Source organism: Hyperolius riggenbachi, chromosome 4, assembly GCF_040937935.1.
Source record: "Hyperolius riggenbachi isolate aHypRig1 chromosome 4, aHypRig1.pri, whole genome shotgun sequence".
Taxonomy (NCBI): domain Eukaryota; kingdom Metazoa; phylum Chordata; class Amphibia; order Anura; family Hyperoliidae; genus Hyperolius; species Hyperolius riggenbachi.
The window spans coordinates 487161817-487186244 of record NC_090649.1 but is presented as its reverse complement, the minus strand read 5'-3'; the positions used below and the strand labels follow the sequence as shown (position 1 = coordinate 487186244).

The 24428-nt window shown below is 44.2% G+C and overlaps 1 protein-coding gene across 1 annotated transcript in view; it reads right to left on the bottom strand.

The window, feature by feature from the left end:
• Positions 1-24428, bottom strand: part of PLEKHH2 (pleckstrin homology, MyTH4 and FERM domain containing H2) — a 229527-nt gene that overhangs the window by 61891 nt on the left and 143208 nt on the right. The window contains exons 12-17 of the mRNA XM_068279711.1: positions 20974-21110; positions 16422-16532; positions 14103-14189; positions 12817-12975; positions 4326-4406; positions 1372-1551 (exon numbers count right to left, since the gene is read on the bottom strand). Coding sequence (XP_068135812.1) covers positions 1372-1551; positions 4326-4406; positions 12817-12975; positions 14103-14189; positions 16422-16532; positions 20974-21110 — 755 coding nt within the window. The remainder of the gene's footprint in view (positions 1-1371; positions 1552-4325; positions 4407-12816; positions 12976-14102; positions 14190-16421; positions 16533-20973; positions 21111-24428) is intronic.

The following is a 24428-nucleotide window of genomic DNA, read 5'->3' as shown; positions in this document are numbered from 1 at the left end:
TCTGCATATCTCTCCACGAACTTAAAACCTCTGTGTTTAACCCTTCCAATGCTGGTCTAGTAAAAAAAAAATGTTTTTTGCATATAATATGCTGTAAATAATGTTTTAGAGCAAAGTTGAAATGCAGGGTTATATTCCGCTTTAAAGCATTAAAACAGCCATACTACCTCAGGAAAAAAACACATATATACAATAAGTAAATATTTGTTCTACTATATGTATTGAACTGTCCACGCTCTAACTTCAGTGAATTTTATATAGTAAATAATGAGAAAACTGTTCCAGGCATTTTCCATCTTTACATCAGGATTGGCTTTAGTCAGAGGCAGTAATTTCCTCCCTTACTCTTTTGTTCTCCTGCATGAAATGGTGTGGGCCTCCTCCCCACTGAGCTCTGTACTAGAAAGTGCATTGTAAACACGTGTGAGCACAGCATAGATCATATTTCAGCAGCTTTTGCAGAGGGGTGAAGTGTATTCATTTTCCTTATCAGCCTCCTGTCACACTGTACTGCCCTCAGCCAATCAATGAGGAGCAGGAATATGAGAGGGGTGCTTCCTTCTCACCGGAAATGTACCAGAATAGAGCCAGGCTAACTGAGATAAGATTCATTTCTGCAGACACATTTATGATTATATTGGAATGCTTGCAATGCAGGGTCAGGTTGCAGGCTGCATAATAAACACAGAGCAGTGGGTAAATGGAATTCGGTTTTGTGGCTGACAATCTGGCTTTAAGTGTGGCTAATTTAACAGATATACTTACCTAAGCATTAGGGCCATAGGAGTTTGGATTAGGTTAGTTTAGGTGGTATGGTTATTTGTAGACACCGCTATATGATTAGGCTTGAGTTAAGGTGCATACACATGCCCAAAAAATGTCACACACAGATCATAACCTGATCTCATGGGTGACAATTCAGGACCATTTCCTGTATAGAAGGATCCCGGCCTGTGCTTTGCCGAGACAATCCGGCACTCTGGACCGTTCGGCGGTGTACCAGGAAGAATCAGGGCGTCTGTACACACAGTGGAGTCTTAGAATAGACGGCCTGACTGGCCATTGTAACCGAAAAACCCTCTAGGTGTGTGATTGGCATTGGATTAGCTGCCACCCCCCAATTGTATATGTGTCCCCTTCCCCCCTGTGTGGAGTATTGAAGACATGTCACTACATGCGCCTGATGTCACGTGGTACAGACGCTCGCTGTGACGCCGCACACAACAGGAGGCCAAGATTCGCATCAGCATGACTGGAGAGCCTTCAGCAATGCCCACAGGCACATGGGAGGGAGGAGGGGGACATACACTTCGGAGGACACCCGCCAGGGATCCATTGATCATTACAATATCGCACATTGTGAATACTCACCTTCTCATGTTTGGACCCGATGAGGAGGTATGTGGGGTCCTGCTCTTTGGGGTGGATAACGATGGTGTAATGCGTGGACAATAAACTGCGGCCGTTGGTCTCATAATCTTCATCGGAATCGCAGGAGCGGTCTACCTCCTCCACTTTAGCTTCCCACAGCTTAATTTGTCCCAAAGGAAACTAGATGGAATATACACAATATATTAGGCAGGAGATGAGCAAAACTGTTACGTATCCCTCATTACAGCAACGCTGTGATCTATACCCAGCTTCTTACCAAACAGGAACTTAACCAAATTTAATTCAATGAAAAAAAATAGTTGTTCTCTCTTTTTTTTTTTAGTGTCACTTTCTAATGAATAAAATAGCTTTTTTTTTTTTATTTTTTTAAAAAGAAGATTACTTTATAAATGATGCAAGGCCCACTAGGAGCACGTTTGCTGCGCTTGCTGATCATGGCAAAAGGAAAAGCGCTCTGCCAGTGGATCCCCATGGGGGTGGTCCCTGCCGCTGATCCAGTCAAAAAGGGCGCTGGACATTTGGGCGCCACCATAGCCTGTAATGTGAATTACAGCAATAGCGGCACTCAGAGGGTAATTTGGGCGCTGGCAAAAGACGGAGCCCAAGTTATGGGGAGAAAAGAAACAACAGTGCAATTCAGCCGCCAGCAATAACTGTCAGCTGAAGTGCATCTTACCCGAGTCCATGCCGGCCTGGAGGGGGAATAGTAATTAACGAACGCACAGCGATCCCAGAGCAATTGCATCAGTGGCTTAAGTAGCCAAATCACCAATTCTCCTGGAATTGTCATGACGTTTCTCAGTTTAGCAAATCACGGTCACTTTGCGATTGCTGCAAGCCCCCGTAGTGCATCCCCCCGTAGTGCCCTTAGTATTTGCACATTGTGAAATCTTACCCCTCTCTGAATTAGGTTGCAGCACATTAGGAAGTACAGAAAACCATGTGTTTTCTGCATTTTGCATTTCTACATTCTTGGGTGCATTTATGTATGCACATGCGGTTGTGTTTTTCATGCGTTTATGGTGCATTTGCGTTTTGCATTTTTTTTCAAAAGTTTCCCTTTATCAATGGAGTAAAATACAGTATCATATTTATAATGGTCCTTCAGCCAACAAACACTATGGAGGACAGCTTTGGAGGAAAGGGATATGGATGTTTCCTTTTAAACAATACCAGTTGCTTGGCAGTCCAGCTGATCTCTTTGGCTGCAATAGTTCCTGAATCACATACCTGAAACAAGCATGCAGCGAATCTAGTCAGACTTCAGTCAGAGCACCTGATCTGCATGCTTGTTCAGGGGCTGTGGCTAAAAGTATTAGAGACACAGGATCAGCAGGGGAGTCAGGCAACTTGTATTATTTTAAAAGGAAAAATCCATATCCTTCTCAGTTTAGGTTCCCTTTAAAGAGACTCTGAAGTCTCTCAAAATACAGGTTTTTATTTAAAAAATCTCTTTAACATCATTACCCTAACTGAAACGCTGCATCCCCGCAGCTCAAAACTAACTAAATTACCCCAAATTGCCGGGCAAAATTCTACGACTTTCTTGGTTGTGGATTTTCCTGCTTGGGAGGCAGAGCTTTCAGCTGCAGCTCTGCCTCCATGCGCGTCAATCTGTGTGTATCTCCGCCTCTCCCCCGCCCCTCTCAGTGAAAGAAAACTGAGAGGGGCGGGGAGAGGGGGAGATATGCGCTGATAGACGCGTGTAGAGGCAGAGCTACAGCCCAAAGCTCCACCTCTTCACAGAAGCGCCCCCCCGCAATGTGCCTTCGGGAGTTTGGGGGGATCTAGTTAGTGTGCAGCCGCGGGGATGCAGCGTTTCAGTTAGGGTAATGATGTTAAAGAGATTTTAAAAGAAAAACATGTATTTTGGGAGACTTCAGTCTCTCTTTAAGGCTCATACACATGTCCAGCATAATGGACAACCAACCACAAAACAACTGCACGACAATTACGTACACACCAGGGGCATAGCAATAGGGGTTGCAGAGGTTGCGACCGCATCAGGGCCCTTGGGCCAGAGGGGCCTCGAGGGGCCCTCCCTCAACTACAGTATTACCTCTCTATCGGTCCTGTGCTCATAATAATCACTTCTATAGATACTTTAAACAGTGGTAATCAGTAACAAGCTGCTCCCCATCCCCTTCTTGCACCTCTGACACTGTAGTTGCCATTGGCAGGTTTTGGTGCGCCGTATCAATTGTTATTTATAGAGTGCCTGGGGGGCCCCAATGTAAAACTTGCATCAGGGCCCACTGCTCCTTAGCTACGCCACTGGTACACACATGCCAACCAACTAAACAACCAACTTATTTAAATACTGCTGCGAAAGCTAAACGACAAACTGCACTAAATGTACGCATGCAAAAACAACAAAGTTGTTCAAACGACTTGTACCCATGTAGCCAACCTGCAAGATAGTTGTGCAGATTGATCCACCGGTTGGATCTGGCAAACCTCCTGTTATCAGTTGGTCGTCTTGTTTGCCAGCCGTACACACGGCCAGCTGTCTTCCAACAGACTAAGTTAAGATGATGGTTGGGCAGATTGTTTGGATGTGTGTACAGGAGTCGATCTCCTGCACGCGTTATGGCCTGCGGCGTGTCATCGCGATGTTGCTGTGTGATGCAGTAAGCGGCGGTAGTTACTCTTCAATTTTGTTTAATCGCTGGCTCCCAACGATTATAAGCTCCCGGGTGCAAAAAGCTACCAGGTGCATCGAACCGCAACGCACTAAAATGCAGCATCAGATGTGAAAGGTAATGAAAGTCTATGGAGTTTCATTTTAACTTGGTTAACGCAAAGTTTAAACTGCGTTAAAACACACAAAACGGGCTCAGATGTGAAAGGGCCATAAACAACTTGTGGGTTGTTTTATAAATACGTTTTTGTTAACCTTCCTGAGAATTTGCTAAGTTTAGAATTACGCTCACCTTTTCCTCCTGACTGCGAAAATAATATAATGTTTTTCCAACCAGCGTACACCAAACCCTCTTGGAATATCCGTGCTTCACCTAAAAATGTGAAAAATAAAACAGCTTAGAAACAGAATGGCTCAGTGAAGATGTTGAGGGCCGATTAAGGTGATTCACTGTCCTGGGTTCCCATGCGAAGACATACATGACCCACTGAGTAAAAAAAAAAAAAAATCACAAAACATTACATTCACATTTCACTTTCTTGTAATATGTTCTGAAAGATCAGTAAAGAAACATGTGTTGTAGTATTTAAAGAGAATCTGTATCAATAAAAAATGCCCCTGGGGGTACTCACCTCGGGAGGCGGAAGCCTCTGGATCTCATCGAGGCTTCCCCCGTCCCCCTCCGTCCCACGGTGATCTTGCTGCCGATCCACGGCCACCATGTAAATATTTACCTTCCCGGCTCCCGCACAGGCGCAGTAGCAGCTCTCGGCTCCAAAATAGGTGGAAATAGGCGATCCCAGTCAGGTCCGTTCAGTAGAGCAGACCCGACTGGGATCGTCTATTTCTGACTATTTCCCAGCCGAGAGCTGCAACAGCACCAGTGCGGGAGCCAGTAAAGGTACATACAGTGGCATGCAAAAATCGTCATGATTGTTATGGTAAAAAATGTCAGTTACATACATCATATAGGAGACACACACAGAGATATTTAAGAAGTGAAATGAGGTTTATTGGATTTACAGAAAGTGTGCAATAATTGTTTAAACAAAATTAGTCAGGTGCATTTGGGCACCACAAAAAAGAAATGAAATCAATATTTAGCAGATCCTCCTTTTGCAGAAATTACAGCCTCTAACGCTTCCTGTAGGTTCCAATGAGAGTCTGGATTCTGGATGAAGGTATTTTGGACCATTCCTCTTTACAAAACATCTCTAGTTCATTCAGGTTTGATGGCTTCTGAGCATGGACAGCTCTCTTTAACTCACACCACAGATTTTCAATTATATTCAGGTCTCTGGGGACTGAGATGGCCATTCCAGAAAGTTGTACTTGTTCCTCTGCATGAATGCCTTAGTAGATTTTGAGCAGTGTTTAGGGTCGTTGTCTTGTTGAAAGATCCAGCCGCTGCGCAGCTTCAGCTTTGTCACTGATTCCTGGATATTGGTCTCCAGAATCTACTGATACTGAGTGGATTCCATGTGTCCTACAACTTTGACAAGATTCCCAGTCCCTGCACTGGCCACACAGCCCCACAGCATGATGGAACCACCACCATATTTTACTGTAGGTAGCAGGTGTTTTTCTTGAAATGCTGTGTTGTTTTTCCTCCATGCATAATGCCCCTTGTTATGCCCATATAACACAATTTTAGTTTCATCAGTTCACAGCAACTTATTCCAAAATGAAGCTGGCTTGTCCAAATGTGCTTTAGCATTCCTCAAGCAGCTCTGTTTGTGCTGTGGGCTTCCTCTGCATCACTCTCGCATACAGCATCTCCTTGTGTAAAGTGTGCCGAATGGTTGAACGATGCACAGTGACTCCATCTGCAGGAAGATGATGTTGTAGGTCTTTGGTGCTGGCCTGTGGGTTGACTCTGACTGTTCTCATCATTCGTTGCTTCTGTTTAGCCGAGATTTTTCTTGGTCTGCCACTGCCTTAACTTGAACTGAGCCAGTGGGCTTCCATTTCCTCAATTTGTTCCTAACTGTGGAAACAGACAGCTGAAATCTCTGAGACAGCTTTCTGTATGCTTTCGCTTAACCATAATGATGAACGATCTTTGTCTCAGGTCATTTGAGAGTTGTTTTGAGACCCCCTCTGTTGCTACTCTTCAGAGAAAATTAAAAGAGGAGAGAAACTTACAATTGACCCCCTTAAAGCGGATCCGAGATGAAAAACTAACTATAACAATAACTGGTCTATATATCTTATATAAAGTTTAGATAGTTTACACAGCAAATCTAGCTGCAAACCGCTTCAATCGAATATGATTATTTCTTCCTGTGATACAATGACAGCAGCCATGTTGTTTGTAAACATTACACAGAGGCAGGCTTATCTGCATCTTGAGCAAAAAAACCTAATCCCCCCTCCTCCTCCCCTCTACCTCTGAAATCTCTGGCTAGTAAAACCTCCCCCTCCTCCTGCCCAGACTGAGCTCCCATGAACCCTTGCTACTGTCTGAAAGTGCCTTTGCTCTCTGAAAACCTGTGGGCGTGGCTTGTTCAGTTTATAGGGAATTAGAGTATTAAAACAAAAACAAAAAAGTATTTGGCTTGAGGAATGCCCTATAAACAATAGGAAAGGAACACAATTATGCAATGAGTAAAAGTTCATCTCGGATCCACTTTAAATACTCCTTCTCATAATTGCATTAACCTGTGTATGTAGGTCAGGGGTCACTGAGCTTACCAAGCCAGTTTGAGTTCTTATAATTAGTTCTAAAGGTTTTGGAATCAATAAAATGACAACAGTGCCCAAATTTATGCCTAATTTTATTTAAAGAGGAACTGTAACGTCAAAACGTCCCCTGGGGGGTACTCACCTCGGATGGGGGAAGCCTCTGGATCCTAATGAGGCTTCCCACGCCGTCCCCCGTCCCTCAGGGGTCTCTCTGCAGCCCTCCGTGCAGCGGTGACGTCAATATTTACCTTCCCGGCTCCTGCGCAGGCGCTCTGACATCTGTCGGCTCCGAAGTAGGCGGAAATACCCGATCGCCGTCGGGTCTGCTCTACTGCACAGGCGCAAGTTTCCGGCGCCTGCAGAGTAGAGCGGACCCGACGGAGATCGGGTATTTCCGTCTATTTCCGTGCCGAAAGTCGCCACAGCGCCCCCGCTGGAGCCAGCAAAGGTAAATATTGAGTCTACAGTCGGGGCTGTTCGGAGGGCTGCAGCAAGACCCCCGTGGGACAGAGGACGGCGTGGAAAGCCTCATTAGGATCCGGAGGCTTCCCCCACCCGGGGTGAGTACCTCCCAGGGGAGGTTTTTGATGCTACAGAGTCTCTTTAAACAATTATTGCGCACTTTCTGTAAATCCAATAAACTTCATTTCACTTGTGTGTGTCTCCTATATGATATATTTTACTGACATTTTTTTTTCGTAACAACCAACGATTTATACAGTAATATCATGATGATTAACAAGGTTGCCCAAACTTTCGCATCCCACTACTTCCTACTGGTAAAACATCCCACATTTTAGCAACTCTTACTGTAAAGAACCCTTTCCTAAATAGATGGCAACAACGTTTTTTTCCTCCATACGCAGATCATGTCACCTCGTCCTTTGTAAAAGCCTAGGGACAAATTGCTAATCAGCCAAGCTTTTGTATTGCCCTCTGATGTACTTATACGTTAATCAGGTCACCCCTTAGGCATCTTTTTTCTAAGCTAAATAAATCCAATTTGTCCAACCTATCTTGGTAAGTGAGACCTTCATGCCTGGTACACACCATGCAATTTCCCCTCAGATTGACGGGATGAATTGTTTATTTCCGACAGGTCCGTTCTGATTACCAACCGCTTTTCTGAACAATTTTCCAATCACTTCTATACAATATCAATCATCAAATCATATCCGCCGTTTTCGACGCTCCCGTCGATCTCGCCGCTGAATCCCCGCTGTCTCCCATCGCAGCTCACTGGCTCCTGGCCCTGTCTTTCAATGTGAGGAACTCCCATTGGCTTACATTGAAAGACAGGGCCAGGAGCCAATGAAAGCAGCTCCTGACCGGCTCACAGGAACTCTGCTGTCATAGAGACGGCAGAGTGGCGGGCCGCAGGGACGGATCAAGACCAAGTTGCGCCTGGTGCAAGGTTAGGTTTTGGCGCCTAAAGGTTAGGTTTTGGCGCCTAAACTGCCATTCATTTTTCTGCGTTTTTAAGAATTCAACAAACTGCGCCTGGGGCAAGATACCCGCCTGCCCCCCCAAGATCCGTCCCTGGGCCCAGGTTCCCGACATGCGGCGGTGACGGCGATTGCAGTGGGTATGTGTGGTGATTCGTCGTTATTCGTCTGTGTTCTGCCGTTTTTGTATCAGCTGTCTCTGGTCCTCAAGGGGGCGGAGACCGCTGGTACTTAAAGAGGAACTCCAGTGAAAATAATGTAATAAAAGAAGTGCTTTATTTTTACAATATTTATATACAAATGATTTAGTCAGTGTTTGCCCATTGTAAAATCTTTCCTCTCCCTGATTTACACTCTGACATTTATCACATGGTGACATTTTTACTGTTGGCAGGTGATGTAGCTGCTGCTTGCTTTTTGGCAGTTGTGAACAGCTATTTCCCACAATGCAATGAGGTTCACAGACAGGAAACTGTCAGGACCATGGTCCTGACATTACACTGTGGGAGGGGTTTCACTACAATATCAGCCATACAGACCCATCTGATGATCCGTTTGTGAAAAGGAATAGATTTCTCCTGGGAAAGGGGGGAATCAGCTACTGATTGGGATGAAGTTCAATTCTTGGTCACGGTTTCTCTTTAAGTGGTTAACAAGCATATTTAATTCAGATCTAGGATGTCTTATTTTTGTGTTCTCTTTATTTTTTTTGAGCATCTCTTGAGCTGTTTGAGAAGACAATATCCGGCCATTACTCCGCACACTCTGCACTTCCAATGTTCAGTTTCCAACATATTTCCCAATTGGCTTCAGTGTTGTTCAGATGTGGATTCCGGTGGAACATTCTTGGTTTTTTGTCGCAACAGTTGTGTCATGGAACACGGCCATGTTTCAGGAATCTTATTAGTAGGACATTTCAATAACTATTAGGTAAGATATCCGGGGTAGACACACCTGTCACTCATATGTAATTCACTTTTTCTCCTGGGTTTTCCCCTAAGTGATATTTTTAACACCTTCTCATAAGATCTTTCTTCTATCTTTTAACCCAGTGGTCCTCAAACTACGGCCCGCGGGCAGAATGCAGCCCCTGAGGCTTTTTCACTGGCCCCCCAACACAAAATGTATAACCTACAGGTGCTGCCCACTGCACCATTAAATATCAGCGGCCCGCATAGAGAATAGCAGTGCTGGCCCCACCCATCCACATACTGTAGAAGCCAGCGAGCAGTCATTCGCTGGCTTCCAATCCAATTCTGCATCAGGTGACACTGCTGTCCAACAAAAGGACCGGTTGTCACCTGGGAATGCTTCACTGTCTGGTGCACTCTTTATTAGTAACAGGAACCGTGCCAGGTGAATTGTGAGTGCTGAAGATAATTTGCTACGAGCCTATTTTTTTTTTTTTTTGTATAACTAGAATGCTAAGCACTGTATAGTAAACGATGCATGTGTAAGGCCCAGTGCACACTGAGCGGTTTTTGGAGCGATCCGCCGGCCGCATCCGCCTATAAAAACGCTTGTCTAACGTATTGCAACGGGATGGTGCACACCGGCGGTTTGCGGTTTTTGCCAAGCCACAAATGCGCCTCCTGCTGCGCGTTTGCGGATTTCGGAAGCGTTTCGTCCTCAATGTAAAGTATAGGAAAAACGCAAACCGCTCTGAAAAACGCTACTTCAGAGCGGTTTGCCAGGCATTTTTGTTACAGTAGCTGTTCAGTAACAGCTTTTACTGTAACAGTATGTGTAATCTGCTACACAAAAACGCACGCAAAACCGCTAGGTATGTTTAGAAAACCTCTCTAAACATACCTAGAATCGCTCTGAAATCAGCTCCCAAAACCGCTAGCGTATTGCAGATCTGCTAGCGGTTTTGGTGTGCACTGGGCCTAAGGTGTACAACAGATAATGTTCCAATACAGGTCACCTGGGAAATCTGCTGTATCTTTTGCCTGGACCATAAATACTGTAAATGCGTAGCTCCCAACTGTCTCGCTTCTGCAGAGACAGTCCCTCTTTGGGAACCCAATGCCTCTGTCCCTCTTTCTTCCTCATTTCTTTCTGGACTGATTGACAGATCTATGCGAATATATGTATTTTTTTACTGAAAATGTGTTTAATTGACTTTAAACTTTATCCCCATCCTTTAAATTGATATATTTCTTATTTTCAAATGTTAATATGAAGGAAAATGCACCAGAATAGAAAGGACCAGTGTGGTTTGAATTATAAAACATATTTTACTTAGGAAATCTTTATAGTATGTGTGACTAGGGGTGTGCCGAGGGTGTAGTTAGGGGTGTGGCAGGGGTGTGGTTAGGGGTGTGGCAGGGGCGTGGCCTGTGTCCCTCTTTCTTATCTCAGAAAGTTGGTAGGTGTGTGTAATGCTGGGATTACACCATACTATTTTCTGTTAGATTTTTCTGTTAGATTCTCTAAATTCAACATGCTGTAAAATGTATCTATCTTACCATCTATCTGCCAAGCAATTAGGCTGCATTTCCACTTGTGCGGTGCGAATCGCCGCGGTAAAAATTCACATGCGGGTGCAAAATTCGCATGCGGGTCCATGCGAATTTTCATGCGAATTCGCACACGAATTCGCATGGATGAATATGTATGCGAATTTAACCATGGCAGTGCTGGTGTGCTTTTCCATTGTTTCTATGCGAATTCGCATGAAAATTCGCATGAAAATTCGCATACCCAAACCTCATGCGAATTTCCTATTAAATGCATTGTATGCGATTCGCATAGCGGTATGCGGTATGCGAATTCTGATGGCTCTGCCATGCGAATTTTTTCTGCACAGAAAAACGCAAAGGAATCCTGACAAGTGGAAACAGTCCCATTCACTTGCATTGCTATGCGAATTTGCATGCGAAAAACGCATGCGAATTCGCGATAGTGGAAATGAGCCCTTAGAATTGTTCTACTCAGCAGGAGATAACCAGAAGACAATGCACCAGAGATAATGACCATTCTCTACAGAAAATAATCTAATTATGCATTCTAACAGAAAATCTAACAGAAAAATCTAACAGAAGAATATAACAGAAAATTGTATGGTGTAATCCCAGTTTAAAGGATACTGCAGCCGAAAGGCTGCAGAGAGATAAAACCTGCATTGTGTAGGTAAAGAAAAGGACATACTCACCGCTCCCCTCGCTGCCTACATGCTAGCTTTATAATGGAGCCACTGGAGCGCACACGCAGGAGGCGGGGGAGTGTACTTCATGATGCGACGCCAGAAGCGAAGATTACAGGACATACTGCACATGTGCGGCGCAGTATGTCCGGGTCAGGGGTCAGGAGAGACGGCCAGTACCGGGAGCTGTGGCTGACAAGACAAGACAAGACAAGACAAATAACATTTATATTGCGCTTTTCTCCTTGCGGACTCAAAGCGCCAGAGCAGAGCAGCAGCCACTAGGGCGCGCTCTATTGGCAGTAGCAGTGTAAGGGAGACTTGCCAAAGGTCTCCTACTGAATTAGTGCTGGCTTACTGAGCAGGCAGAGCCGAGATTCGAACCCTGGTCTCCTGTGTCAGAGGCAGAGCCCTTCACCATTACACCATCAGCCAACTGATGAGCGGGACCCGACGGCGGGGAGCGAGGGGAGCGGTGAGTATGTCCTTTTCTTTACCTACACAATGCAGGTTTTATCTCTCTGCAGCCTTTCGGCTGCAGTATCCTTTAAAGAGGAACTCCAGTGAAAATAATGTAGTAAAAAAAGTGCTTCATTTTTTACCATAATTATGTATAAATGATTTAGTCAGTGTTTGCTCATTGTAAAATCTTTCCTCTCCCCGATTTACATTCTGACATTTATTACATGGTGACAGTTTTACTGTGGGCAGGTTATGTAGCTGCTGCTAGCTGTTTTGGCTGTTAGAGACAGCTGTAAACAGCTATTTCCTGTCTGTGAACCTTGTTACATTGTAACAAACTGCCAAAAGTACCATCCCAGAGCTTCTTGTGGGAGGGGTTTCAGCACAAAATCAGTCATACAGCGCCCCCTGATGGTCTGTTTGTGAAAAGCATTACATTTCTCATGTAAAAGGGGGTATCAGCTACTGATTGGGATAAAGTTCAAGTCTAGGTTGGAGTTTCTCTTTAAGGCTGGGTTCACATATGACATAGCGTGAAAGGTAGCGTTTTTTGGCATGTGCATTTCGTTTTTTTTTTGTGCGTTTGCATTTTGCATGCATTTTCACGCGTTTGCGGTTCCGTAATACAAAACGCACATGTGTTTTTCATGCGTTTTTCTATTGCATTTTATGCAAATCACTAGAAAGACAACAGGAAGAGAAAATGCATCACTATACAATTTTTTTTTTAAGCAAAAACGCATAAAAATGCATGAAAAATGCATGAAGAGCGCATACCATTGCATTCCCATTGACTTTTATTATGTCCATTTTGGCAGCCATCCTGCATATTATGCAACAGAACCAGCGTTTTGCGAAACGCATACTGTAAAACGCATAGAAAACGCATATGCGTTTTTTTCCCTACAGCCCATAGACTTCGATAAGCGGCAAAAATGCAGTGTTTCCTGCTTTGCTAGCGTTTTTGCCATGTGTGCACCTAGCCTCAAAGTATAGATCTCCAGTACAATTACATTTTATCGGCTGCGCTACACATTTCTGACCTTTGTGAGGAGTCCTTTCACAGTTGGTTTGACGTCTGGCTGTGTGAACAGCATACTGGCCGCTTGCACGCGCAGGACGTTCTGCAACACGCGTACCCATTCGTCCAGGATATTCGGGGAATCTGCTGTCAGGTAATACGTCCGCTTCTCTGTCACCAGCTGAGAGGAAAAAACAGGACAGCCAGTTTAAAGCACACTTATGCACATAATTAGAGATGTCTGTTTGCCCCACCCTCACCCCCCAGTGCATCAAGAAACTAAATCAGACCCCATAATTATGGGAGAAATTTGCCCTTTCGATCCACACTGGAAATTGTGAACAATGGTGATGTCATTTCCTGTCTTCCAAAACAGAAAAAAAAGATGGAGGCTGGCACCACCAATTAGTATTTATGCACTTTTTATTGCATTAACAAGATGTCAAAAAGCTTTGCTGGGCTAATTGCCATCTTTTTCCTGGATCGTGGACCCTGCAGTACGGGGGTCTTTTGAGCTTGCGCACCCCAGTCCCCACTTTTTGTGCGTGTCAATCCACTCCACTGTTATGGGTTTTTTTGTCTGCCAAGCAGGGCAGGAACTGGAAGTAGGCAGTAGATGGAGTTCTGTAAGGACTAGACCAGAGCAAATTACTCTGCCTCAATAACAGGATGCAAAACAAAAATGGGCCTTCTTAAAACAGAAGGTATTAGCGATAATTCAGGTTGGAATGAGCATAGGATGTCTCCCAGTGCATCACTGCTGAATATGCGGATCATCCTTTGTTGTCCCTGTAAGCTAGCCACACCTCCAGAACCGCTGGAATGCAATGATGTCAGCTTGTTAAAGGGGAACTGAAGTAAGAGGTATACGGAGGCTGCCATATTTATTTCCTTTTAATCAATACCAGTTGCCTGGCAGCCCTGCTGGTCTATTTCTCTGCAGTAGTATCTGAATAACACCAGAAACAAGCATGCAGCTAGTCTTGTCAGATCTGACTTTAAAGTCTGAAACACCTGATCTGCTGCATGCTTGTTCAGGGGCTATGGCTAATAGTATTAGAGGCAGAGGATCAGCAGGGCTGCCAGGCAACTGGTATTGCTTAAAAGGAAATAAACATGGCAGCCTCCATATACCTCTCTCTTCAGTTCCCCTCTAATTGTACAGAGCTACAACAATCCAACAAGCTCATCAATGCATGGCATGGATTAATATGACTCCACTAACAGAATGTATTCTTCCATATAGAAGGTGAGGATTAGGAGGGATTACACACAGCATTGATAGATTATACGGCTATGTCGCATTACCTGCACGGTCTGCTTTCCGTCCCCTCTCACTATGTGACTGGAGGAATTCAATTCAATCTGACCCTGAGGCTTACGGATGACATCACTCTGCAAAGGAAAATACCAGCACATTACGCCTGAGTTTACAGAATGCAACATTACTTCTAAAATTCTAAAGAGAACCAGTCTCAAACAGGGTTATGTTATAATGCCCACCCCGCAATCCATCAGAGGGCTCTTTTCCACTGCCAGCGCTTTGCGACCCGACTCTGAGCACTTGTGGATCGCAGGAAACTAAGTACAGCGAAACTGATGCCACTTTACAGTTGGTCACCTTTTTTGCGTTGTGTTACCCTTTCTGCATGCAGGGCAACGCAACAGCAAAGGAAGTGAATAGGGTCCAGTTTGCTATCTGCGTTGCGTCAAAAGTATCGGATTTGCAGATGACCCGCCACATCAACAGTACGTTACTCTGCGACTACCCCAGTGATGGAATGCATTGAAGTCAATGTGTGACGCAAACAACTTACATTTGTTGGCAGCGGCGGTGTGGCGTGCATGCATGACACAAATACGACGGAAGCCGGGAATCCCAGTGACATACTTCCTGTAGTGTCCACTAGACAAGGGGGCGGTGAAGGGCTTGTGGCGGAAGCGGCGCTATGCATATGACCCTGTCGCCACCCTCCGCCGCAGGGTCTTATGAATCGCTTTTTTGAAGTTGTGGTACAATTCAATGGAGGTGACACACCACAACGCCTTACCCGGGTGTAAAACCAGCCTCAAGAAAAGCGCAGCAAACGTTTCCGCTAGTGCGATTAGCTTGGGACGCAATTTTCTCCCAAGCACAACCCTGGAGTGACTGAACAAAACTTTCTAGTTATTTTTATTTCTAAAAAAAACATAGATATCTACCGTAATACTGAGCACAGAGATGAAAACTGTCACCGAAACCGCTAGCAGATCCGCAAAATGCTAGCAGATTTTGAAACGCTTTTTCTTATTTTTCTGTAGCCTTTCACCTAGCATTTTGCGCTTTTGTGTAGCGGTTTTGGTGTAGTAGATTTCATGTATTGTTACAGTAAAGCTGTTACTGAACAGCTTCTGTAACAAAAACGCCGGCAAAAGCGCTCTGAACTGCCGTTTTTCAGAGCGGTTTGCGGTTTTCCTATACTTTACATTAAGGCAGAAACGCCTCCGCAATCCAAAATCTGCAGCAGCCCGGGAGTATGCGTTTCTGCAAAATGCCTCCCGCTCTGGTGTGCACCGGCCCATTGAAATACATTACCCTAGCGGATCCGCATCCGCAAGCGGATCGCAAACCGCAGCAGAACCGCTCTGGTGTGCACTAGGCCATAGAGCATATCGTTTACTATTAAAATAGTGTCCTCTCCAACAATCCATGTACTTTATAGCACTTCTCTTTTGTAGCTACATATACTAATACTGTTGTCTGTGGAGTCCAGCGTGCAGGTGGCATATCACAAATGTTATATAACTTGAGGCATGAGGCCTTTAGGTTGGTGAGTGTGTCTGTCTGCTCTTTAGTGATCGATTTCATTGAAAGCATGAAACTCACGATTGCATGTGTGCTCTAAAACATTAAATGCAGCAAAAAGGGAAAAAAAACAACACAAGCCAGTAAAATATATAATAAAAAGTTATAATGTTACTGAAAGGGTAAAGGTGCCCATAACATACTCAATTTTCCTGTATAATCGACAATTCAATTTGATTATTTATCAGGTCAGGTAGAATCGATTATGTTACATTCTGCTTGATCGATGAAAACTTTCCAATATCTGCTCTAATCAACCAATTTACTCGATTGGGCAGGATGGAAAATATGGGTTGATTGTTAAGCAATCGGCTACTGTTTACATAATTTCAATCTACACAGAATCGATTTTTATGATTAGTAATGGAGAAATGCATAGGATCTTGCTTGTATTGTGTGGACTTTTGATCAACCACACTGTAGTTGATCGCCCAATAAAGTCGATTGCTTAATTGCTCAATGGAGAATCGAGTAAGGTATCAGTGCCTTTAGTGAAACTTCACTGAAGCTAATTGATAACATTGTCAATAGCAGGAAAAATGTATAAATTGTCTTGTAATTAAGTAATTGCTGAGCAAATAAAGCAGAGAAAATTCTCTCTTCCCTCCCCCCTTCAGAAGCTAACTGATAAGATAAGCAATATTATCAGTTAGGGTCTGATTGACATGGATGTTTGAATTGTTGACCCTTTCAGTAACTTTGAAACCAATAATATGTTTTATTTGTCCTTTTTTTGTCCTCCAAATTATTGAATAATAAAAAAACTAAACTATGCCACCTACTGGAGATTTGTAGTACAGCAGTTCTCCGCCTTTCAGTACAAACCATCTTCTTTTCCATGTTTTTAACTTGCCTCCCATCTTTAACAAATATCCAGATTTTTCTAAAAGCTCCTGAAATAAAAGAATATAGAATAAATGTTTACAAATTCTTTTTCAATGAAATGAAAAAGAAATAAATATTGACCAACACAACCAGGGCCGTGCCGAGGAAGAGGCGAGGAAGGCAGAAGCCTGAGCGAAACATAGCGGAGAGAAGGGGTGGGGCATAAATCACTCACCGCCCACCAGCAACCCAGTAGCTGCATGCCCATCACAGGAGGGATGCTGTGTTAATCTAAAAATCAATACATAGTTTAAAAATCAATATACTGTATAGGATACAATATAAATAGGTTTATACTGTATCCTATGTATTGATTTTTAAACTGAATTATATGAAATTATATGAATTAATTAGAGGTGAACTTTTTTTTAGATAAAAATTTTATTTCAGATTATGTAGGTAATATGTATATTTTTAACCACTTCACCACTGAGCAATTTTCACCTCTCAAGGGGAACTGAAGTGAGAGGTATACGGAGGCTGCCATATTTATTTCCTTTTAATCAATACCAGTTGCCTGGCAGCCCTGCTGGTCTATTTCTCTGCAGTAGTATCTGAATAATACCAGAAACAAGCATGCAGCTAATCTTGTCAGATCTGACTTTAAAGTCTGAAACACCTAATCTGCTGAATGCTTGTTCAGGGGCTATGGCTAATAGTATTAGAGGCAGAGGATCAGCAGGAGGGCCTGGCAACTGGCATTGCTTAGATGGAAATAAATATGGCAGCCTCCATATCCCTCTCACTTCAGTTGTCCTTTAAGTGCTCTTTGCATTCATTCCCCAATAAGTTTATCACCATGGGAGTGGTGCACCCAGCGTAAGCATGCTGTGCTGTAAGGTTGTGTTTACACCTGAAGAAGGGAGAAACTCGAAACATGTTGTGTTTAAAAGCAAGTTTATTACTGCCTTAAGAGTGCCTCCTTCACATCTAACTGCCATCTGAAGTCAGGAAGGAATGTTTCCCTTTTAAAGGAAATCTGAAGTGAAAATAAACTTATGATATAATGATTTGTATGTGTAGTACAGCTAAGAAATAAAACATTAGGAGCAGAGATATGAGTCTAATATTGTTTACAGTACAGGAAGAGTTAAGAAACTCCAGTTGTTATCTATGCAAAAGAGCCATTGAGCCAAAAGAGCCATAGTCGCAGAGAGCTCTGTCTTCTGAAGCTAATTATCTCAAGTGTCTGTCGCTGAATTTAGTTTTTTCTGCCGAGGCCAGTTCAAAAGTTCACCAGCCTGCTCTGTGAAATCATTTAGAATGCTGAGTGTATTGTGTAAACTGCAAATGTTATAGAATTATGCAATGTTATAAAAAAAACGGTATAGCTGAAAATAAGAAATTGAGACTATTTTTTTTGCTACTAATGTTCTAGTAATTATTCGTACTACACAACCAATTCATTATATCATATTTTTGTTTTGTTTTGTTTCAGTGTCACTTTAAGGCTAACTGGCCCAGGTCTTGTGAGGTCTTTTGTCTTCCCGTGGATCAACTGGAATATGGATGGGTTCAGGATGGTGTTTTTATATAATTATTTTTCTGTTTGAACTTGATGGATGGATGTCTTTTTTCAACCAATTTATGTAATTATGTAATATTTAAAAAAAACAGCTTTCCAGTTCCTCTTACTAAAAATGAACAATTTGCAGATCTCCGAAAAACGCATCAATGCTGGTATGGAGGGAACTGAAGGTCCTTGCACCTGGGCCCCCCCTCTCCTCTGCACACCCAAGCAAAGCCACATGTACAGTGCGTGGCCTACAGATATCGTTACCGTGTGACATATTTCTCTCCCCTCTTCAGCCCCCAGCATTTCTCTACCCACACCCAGAGATATTTTTCCAGATAGAAAGAAGGAAATTCTTATGTCACTAATTAATTCTGCATGTTGGACGGTCTGCGGGCTGAAATCGCAGACGCAGATGGCAGCACACCACTGAGTATTAATGCAGACAAGATAGACTGATAACAGCAAACAAATGGATCCGCAGGTCAGGCTAGTTCAATAGCCATTCTTTCCTTTTCTGTGCAGACTGGCTGGAGGTGATTAAAGAATAACTCCGCTTTTGTGAAAAGACTCTATTACACCTCTGCTACCTAGACAGGGGCTCTCAGGATTCCTAGAACCCCCCCCCCCCCCCCGCAGCAGACAGACACGACCTCTAGTGGCTGCTGACTGCAGCCTGGAGGAGGTGAGTCACTCTCTATTGTATACCCCCCCCCCCCCGCAGCGGGTAACATAGAAAGACCAGTAGACTACCACCAGGAAATGCTGTGTGTGTGTGTGTGTGGGGGGGGGGGGGGTTGGGGGACCACTAGACCACCACCAGAAAAACTGTTAGGGGGGGACCACTAGTCCACTGCCAGGAAGTACTGTAGGGGACCACTAGACCACTGCCAGAAAATACTGTGGGGGGACCACTAGACAACTGCCAGGAAAAACTGTGGGAGGGGGGGGGGGAAGGGGACAACTAGGCCGCCACCAGGAAAAAAACTGTGGGGGGAGGGGACAACCAGGCCGCCACCAGGAAATTCTGTAGAGGGGACCACTAGACCACCACCAGGAAAAACTGTGTGTGTGTGTGTGTGTGGGGGGGGGGGGGGGTACGGACAACTAGACAACCACCATGAAAAACTGTGTGGGGACCACTAGACCACCGCCAAGAAATACTGTGGGGGAACGGACCCCTAGACCACCACCCGTAATACTAAGGTAGGACCCTAGACCACCACCAGGAAATACTGTGGGGAGGGACCACTAGACCACTGACAGGAAATACTGTGGGGGGGGGGGGGGGGACATCACCGCCAGGAAATACTGTGGGCGATGGGGGTACCACTAGCAGCTAGTGAATACTATCGAGGGATAGGGGGACAACTAGACTACCAGAGAATATTGTGAAGGATGGGGGGACCATTAGACTATTGGGGAAACTGTAGGTGCCCATTAGGTAGTTCGCGAAAGACTTCATGATAGATCCCGACCGCACTACATTTTACATTCTGTATATACAATTATGCTCCTAAAATTGCACATAGGTAGATCATTTTGACTTGCTAATTTTTTAAAGTAGCTCACAAGCCGAAAAAGTGTGGGCACCTTTGCTGTAGAGAGACCACTAGACCACCAGAGAATACTCTGGGAGGATGTTGGGACCAATAGACTTCCAGGGAACACTGTTGAGGGATGGGGACAACTAGACTACCAGGGAATACTGTGGCGGATGAGGGAACCACTAGACTACTAGTGATTACTGTTGAGGGATGGGGGGAGACCTACACTACCTAGGAATACTGTTGGGATTGGGGGTCCACTAGACCAGCAGAAAACACTGTGGGAGGATGTGGGGGACCCATACCTGTCTACCTATACTGAGGGTACATATACCAGGCTATCTATATTGAGGGCACCTATACCTGGCTACCTATACTGAGGGTACATATACCATGCTACCTATATTGAGGGCACCTATACTATATTGAGGGCACTTATACCAGGCTACCTATACTGAGGGTACATATACCATGCCACCTATATTGAGGGCACCTATACTATATTGGGTCACCTATAGGACGCTACATATATTGAGGGCACCTATACCTGGCTACCTATACTGGGGCACCTATATGAGGCTACCTATGCTGGGGGCACCTATACCTGGCTACCTATACTGGGGGCACCTATACCTGGCTACCTATACTGGGGGCACCTGTACCTGGCTACCTATACTGGGGGTACCTATACCTGGCTACCTATACTGTGGGCACCTATACCTGCCTACCTATACTGGGGGCACCTACACCTGGCTACCTACACTGGGGACACCTATACCTGGCTACCTATACTGGGGCACCTATACGAGGCTACCTATACCTAGCTACCTATACTGGGGGCACCTATACCTGGCTTCCTATACTGGGGGCACCTGTACCTGGCTACCTATACTGGGGGTACCTATACCTGGCTACCTATACTGTGGGCACCTTTACCTGCCTACCTACACTGGGGACACATGTACCTGGCTACCTATACTGAGGGTACCTATACCACACTACTTATATTGAGGGGACCTATACTAGGCTACCTATAGTGGGGGCACCTACACCTTGCTACCTATACTGAGGGTTCCTATGCCACGATACATATATTGCGCCTTCCTATACCAGGCTACCTATACTAGGGGAACCTATCCATCCCAAGTTTCGCAGGGGGCCCAGTGATTTCTAGTTACGCCCCCGATCAGGTGTTACATTTACTGTGGAGGTAACTTTGTGCACAACAGAATTTTATACTTCGACTCACGTACTACTGTTTATTCTAACTAGTAATATAATATAATAACACACTGGAATTAAAAAGGCAATATGACTGCTGGACTTCATTATCTGCAAAATAAGTTGATTAAAAGCAGCACATAGGAATTTCCTCCCCATCTGGCTCACATTTTTGCCATTGTCACTTGATGAGGAACAGGTTTTTGGCAGCTTCTGTTCTGGTTCTGAGAATTCGCTGTCAATGGAATACGCATCAGGCGGGATGGCGTAGTCGCTGTCTGAAGTCATGGAGGAGAATGAGATGCCTATAGAAGAAAGGAGCAGGAGTTATGCTAGAACTGTAGACTGACTACAACAACATTTCTAAAGCGATTTTCTCCCATAGGACTCAAACCACATAGATGAGTGTCAGATCACTACATAGCGATCCTCCTACAGTGGAAAAAGGTACAGTATGTGTTCACAAATGCCAAACAGATGATTTTTCAGTATAGACATAAATGCCTCCAGAGATGGAACTGTCTTGAGTAGGGTGTGGCATGGAGTTCCAAAGGTTAGGGGCAGCATGACAGAAGTTTCTGGCTCTAAAGGTTTTGTAGTGGACTCTGGGGGTGACCAAGTTCCTAAATGCTGTTTATCAGAGATTGTAAAAAAGGTAGTTACCGCTACACTCCACTGCTTTCCAGGTCAGTGCTCAACCGGGTCAGCAACACCCATGCACTACAATAGAGAATGAAGAAAGGACCCTACCTGTCCATAAAGCTTCTTTATTAGTGGACGTATGCAAACAAAACTCCAAAACATCAGACACAGCTACATCAACATCGCTGACATGTTTCGGACAAAACTAGTCCTTAAAGAGGAACTTCAGCCTAAACAAACATACTGTCATTAAGTTACATTAGTTATGTTAATTAAAATAGATAGGTAATATAATCTCTTACCCACACTGTTTTAAAAGAACAGGCAAATGTTTGATTTCATGATGGCAGCCATCTTTTTGGTTGAAAGGAGGTGACAGGGAGCATGAGACACAGTTCCAACTGTCCTGTGTCCTGAGCACCTCTCCCAGTTGCTAGGCAACGTGAATAACAACATAGGAAATCCCATCATGCTCTGCACAGCATCAGGGAAAAAAAGCCTGGGCTTTTTTTCTTTGATGGGTGGAGCTTAGCTAAAAATGCAGCTAAAATGATGCTTTGGTAAGAAAAACAAAGTTCTGATGCTGTGAAACTGTTAAAGAAACACCAAGCCTTTTCAGTTCTGCCGAGTAGATTTTTAGTCCGGAGGTTCACTTTAATCATATCTGAGATTGTGGAAGATAGGAATAGTCCAGCGCTGGGCAAATTACAGCCAGCGGGTCTCTCTTTCCCACCTCCCTCACTGCAAAGTGGCGAGCAGGCAATTAACAGGGATTAACTCACCTACTCACCGCTTTCTGCGTCGTGTCACATGACACGCCCTCGGGACCTGCCAGCATATTACAAGCTGGATGCCAGTTTCAAACATAATCACCAGTTCCAGTTTCAGACAGAATCACCTGCACGTTGTTATTGTGGTCACACTTTAATCAGAGCACCTGATCTAAATCCTTGTACTGGGTCTGTAATATGGGGCTCTTGGACACAGGAGACTGCTCCTATTTCTCAGCCGGGATAGGTGAGAGGTGCCTCCCCCCATAAATCTGAGCACAGGGGTACAAACAAGGGGCACAGTAGGGACTAACATTGCCAACAGGCGCACATGTCCAGCAGTTGACAAGTGCCCAGTTCAGCCTCCCGGGATAAGCAGGATAGCCAAGAAATTAGTATTGCTGAAAGGGAAACAAATCTGAGAGCTTTTCATAACCCCCACCCACTACAGGGTCACATCAAAGTGAACCGAGAAGCATTTTCAGCCACCAGGCTAAAGCACATTTAGCACATTAAAAATGCATGCTAACAATAAGGCTCATTACAAAAAAATCTATTCTATCTCTTTTTTTTACATTTAAATGCTTGTTAGAGGTTACTTCCGTAGCCAGCCATCTGCAGAAAGAGCATGCAGATAAGGACTGCTGTAATTAGCAGTAGCAATGAGCAAACGAAAGCTTTCATCAGCAGGGGGGTTGGGGAGATATGATTTGTGCTTCAAACTGTTCAGAGAAGTCAGTTGATTACATTCACACCTTCCCCTAGATAAATAAGGGCAGAGGGAAGGGGAGGGGGGAAGTTCCTACAGCTATTAAAAACCAAGACAAACTGCAGAAAAAAAATCTGCTTGGATCCCTTTAAAGAGGAACTCCAGCCTAAACAAACATACTGTCATTAAGTTACATTAGTTATGTCAATTAAAATAGATAGGTAATATAATCTCTTACCCACACTGTTTTAAAAGAACAGGCAAATGTTTGTGATTTCATGGGGGCAGCCATCTTTTTGGTTGAAAGGAGGTGACAGGGAGCATGAGACACAGTTCCAACTGTCCTGTGTCCTGAGTACCTCTCCCAGATGCTAGGCAACATGAATAACAACATAGGAAATCCCATCATGCTCTGCACAGCATCAGGGGAAAAAAGCCCGGGCTTTTTTTCTTTGATTGGTGGAGCTTAGCTAAAAATGCAGCTTAAAATGATGCTTTGGTAAGAAAAACAAAGTTCTGATGCTGTGAAACTGTTAAACACCAAGCCTTTTCAGTTCTGCTGAGTAGATTTTTAGTCTGCAGGTTCACTTTAAGCTCTGCCCTTAATTGCTTAGTGCAACTTTTAATAGGTAGTCCAATGTTTATTAACAATAGGTGGTGTGCTTATGGGCATACACTGACTATATGTTAACCTATTGGGAGTCAATAGTACTAGATGGCATTGACGCAGTCCTTGCTCAAAGGGAGTAATGGGCAGGAAAGAGCTTCACACCGCACAACCTATGGAAAACAGTGGTGAGCAGGGCAGTGTAGAATTAGTTAGCACTAGCCCTGCTGTGTTAATTGTCACTTAGGTTTAGTAGGGTTATAAAGGGTTCCCAAGTGCTTCCAAAGACAAGCTGGTTTGCACGCTCGCATGCGCAGTACGGAGCCGCCCGTCTTTGGAAGCACTTCGAAAGCCTTCCGAGGGCTCCTGGAGGAGGGCAAATTTTGGGACAGCGAACCATGAGAGGTCTCCATAGGTAAGTATCTGACTTTTTTTATTAAAAAATTTCAATACAGCTTGCTTTAATGAATAGAAGTATGTTTCCCATCACATGGTGAACAAGGCACACAGGATGCACACACATTGCAGGACAGGCATGTTCGCATTAGGCTAATGCTTCAAAAAACACTTTGTCACAGTTAAGTTATTTCTGTTAGTTTTTGTTTTAGCTTCAACATTGTTCCAGCTGCTGTCAATTTATATCTCAGGAACACCCGAGGACACCTGCTCCAAATATTAGAGCTCAGCAAATAAGCTTTATTTGTTCCAACGTTCCCTAAGTTATTAGGCCCACATGTGCTATCTAAGCAGCTGCAGGCTATTGTCCGGGTCACATGACTTGACAAGAGTGGCCTTATTATGTAACCACAGTGCAATGTGTGCTCAGAGGCAACATTCCCCAATCATCTGGAGGTCTATTGTCCCTGCAAGATCTCTGGCGATCGGTGGAACTAAT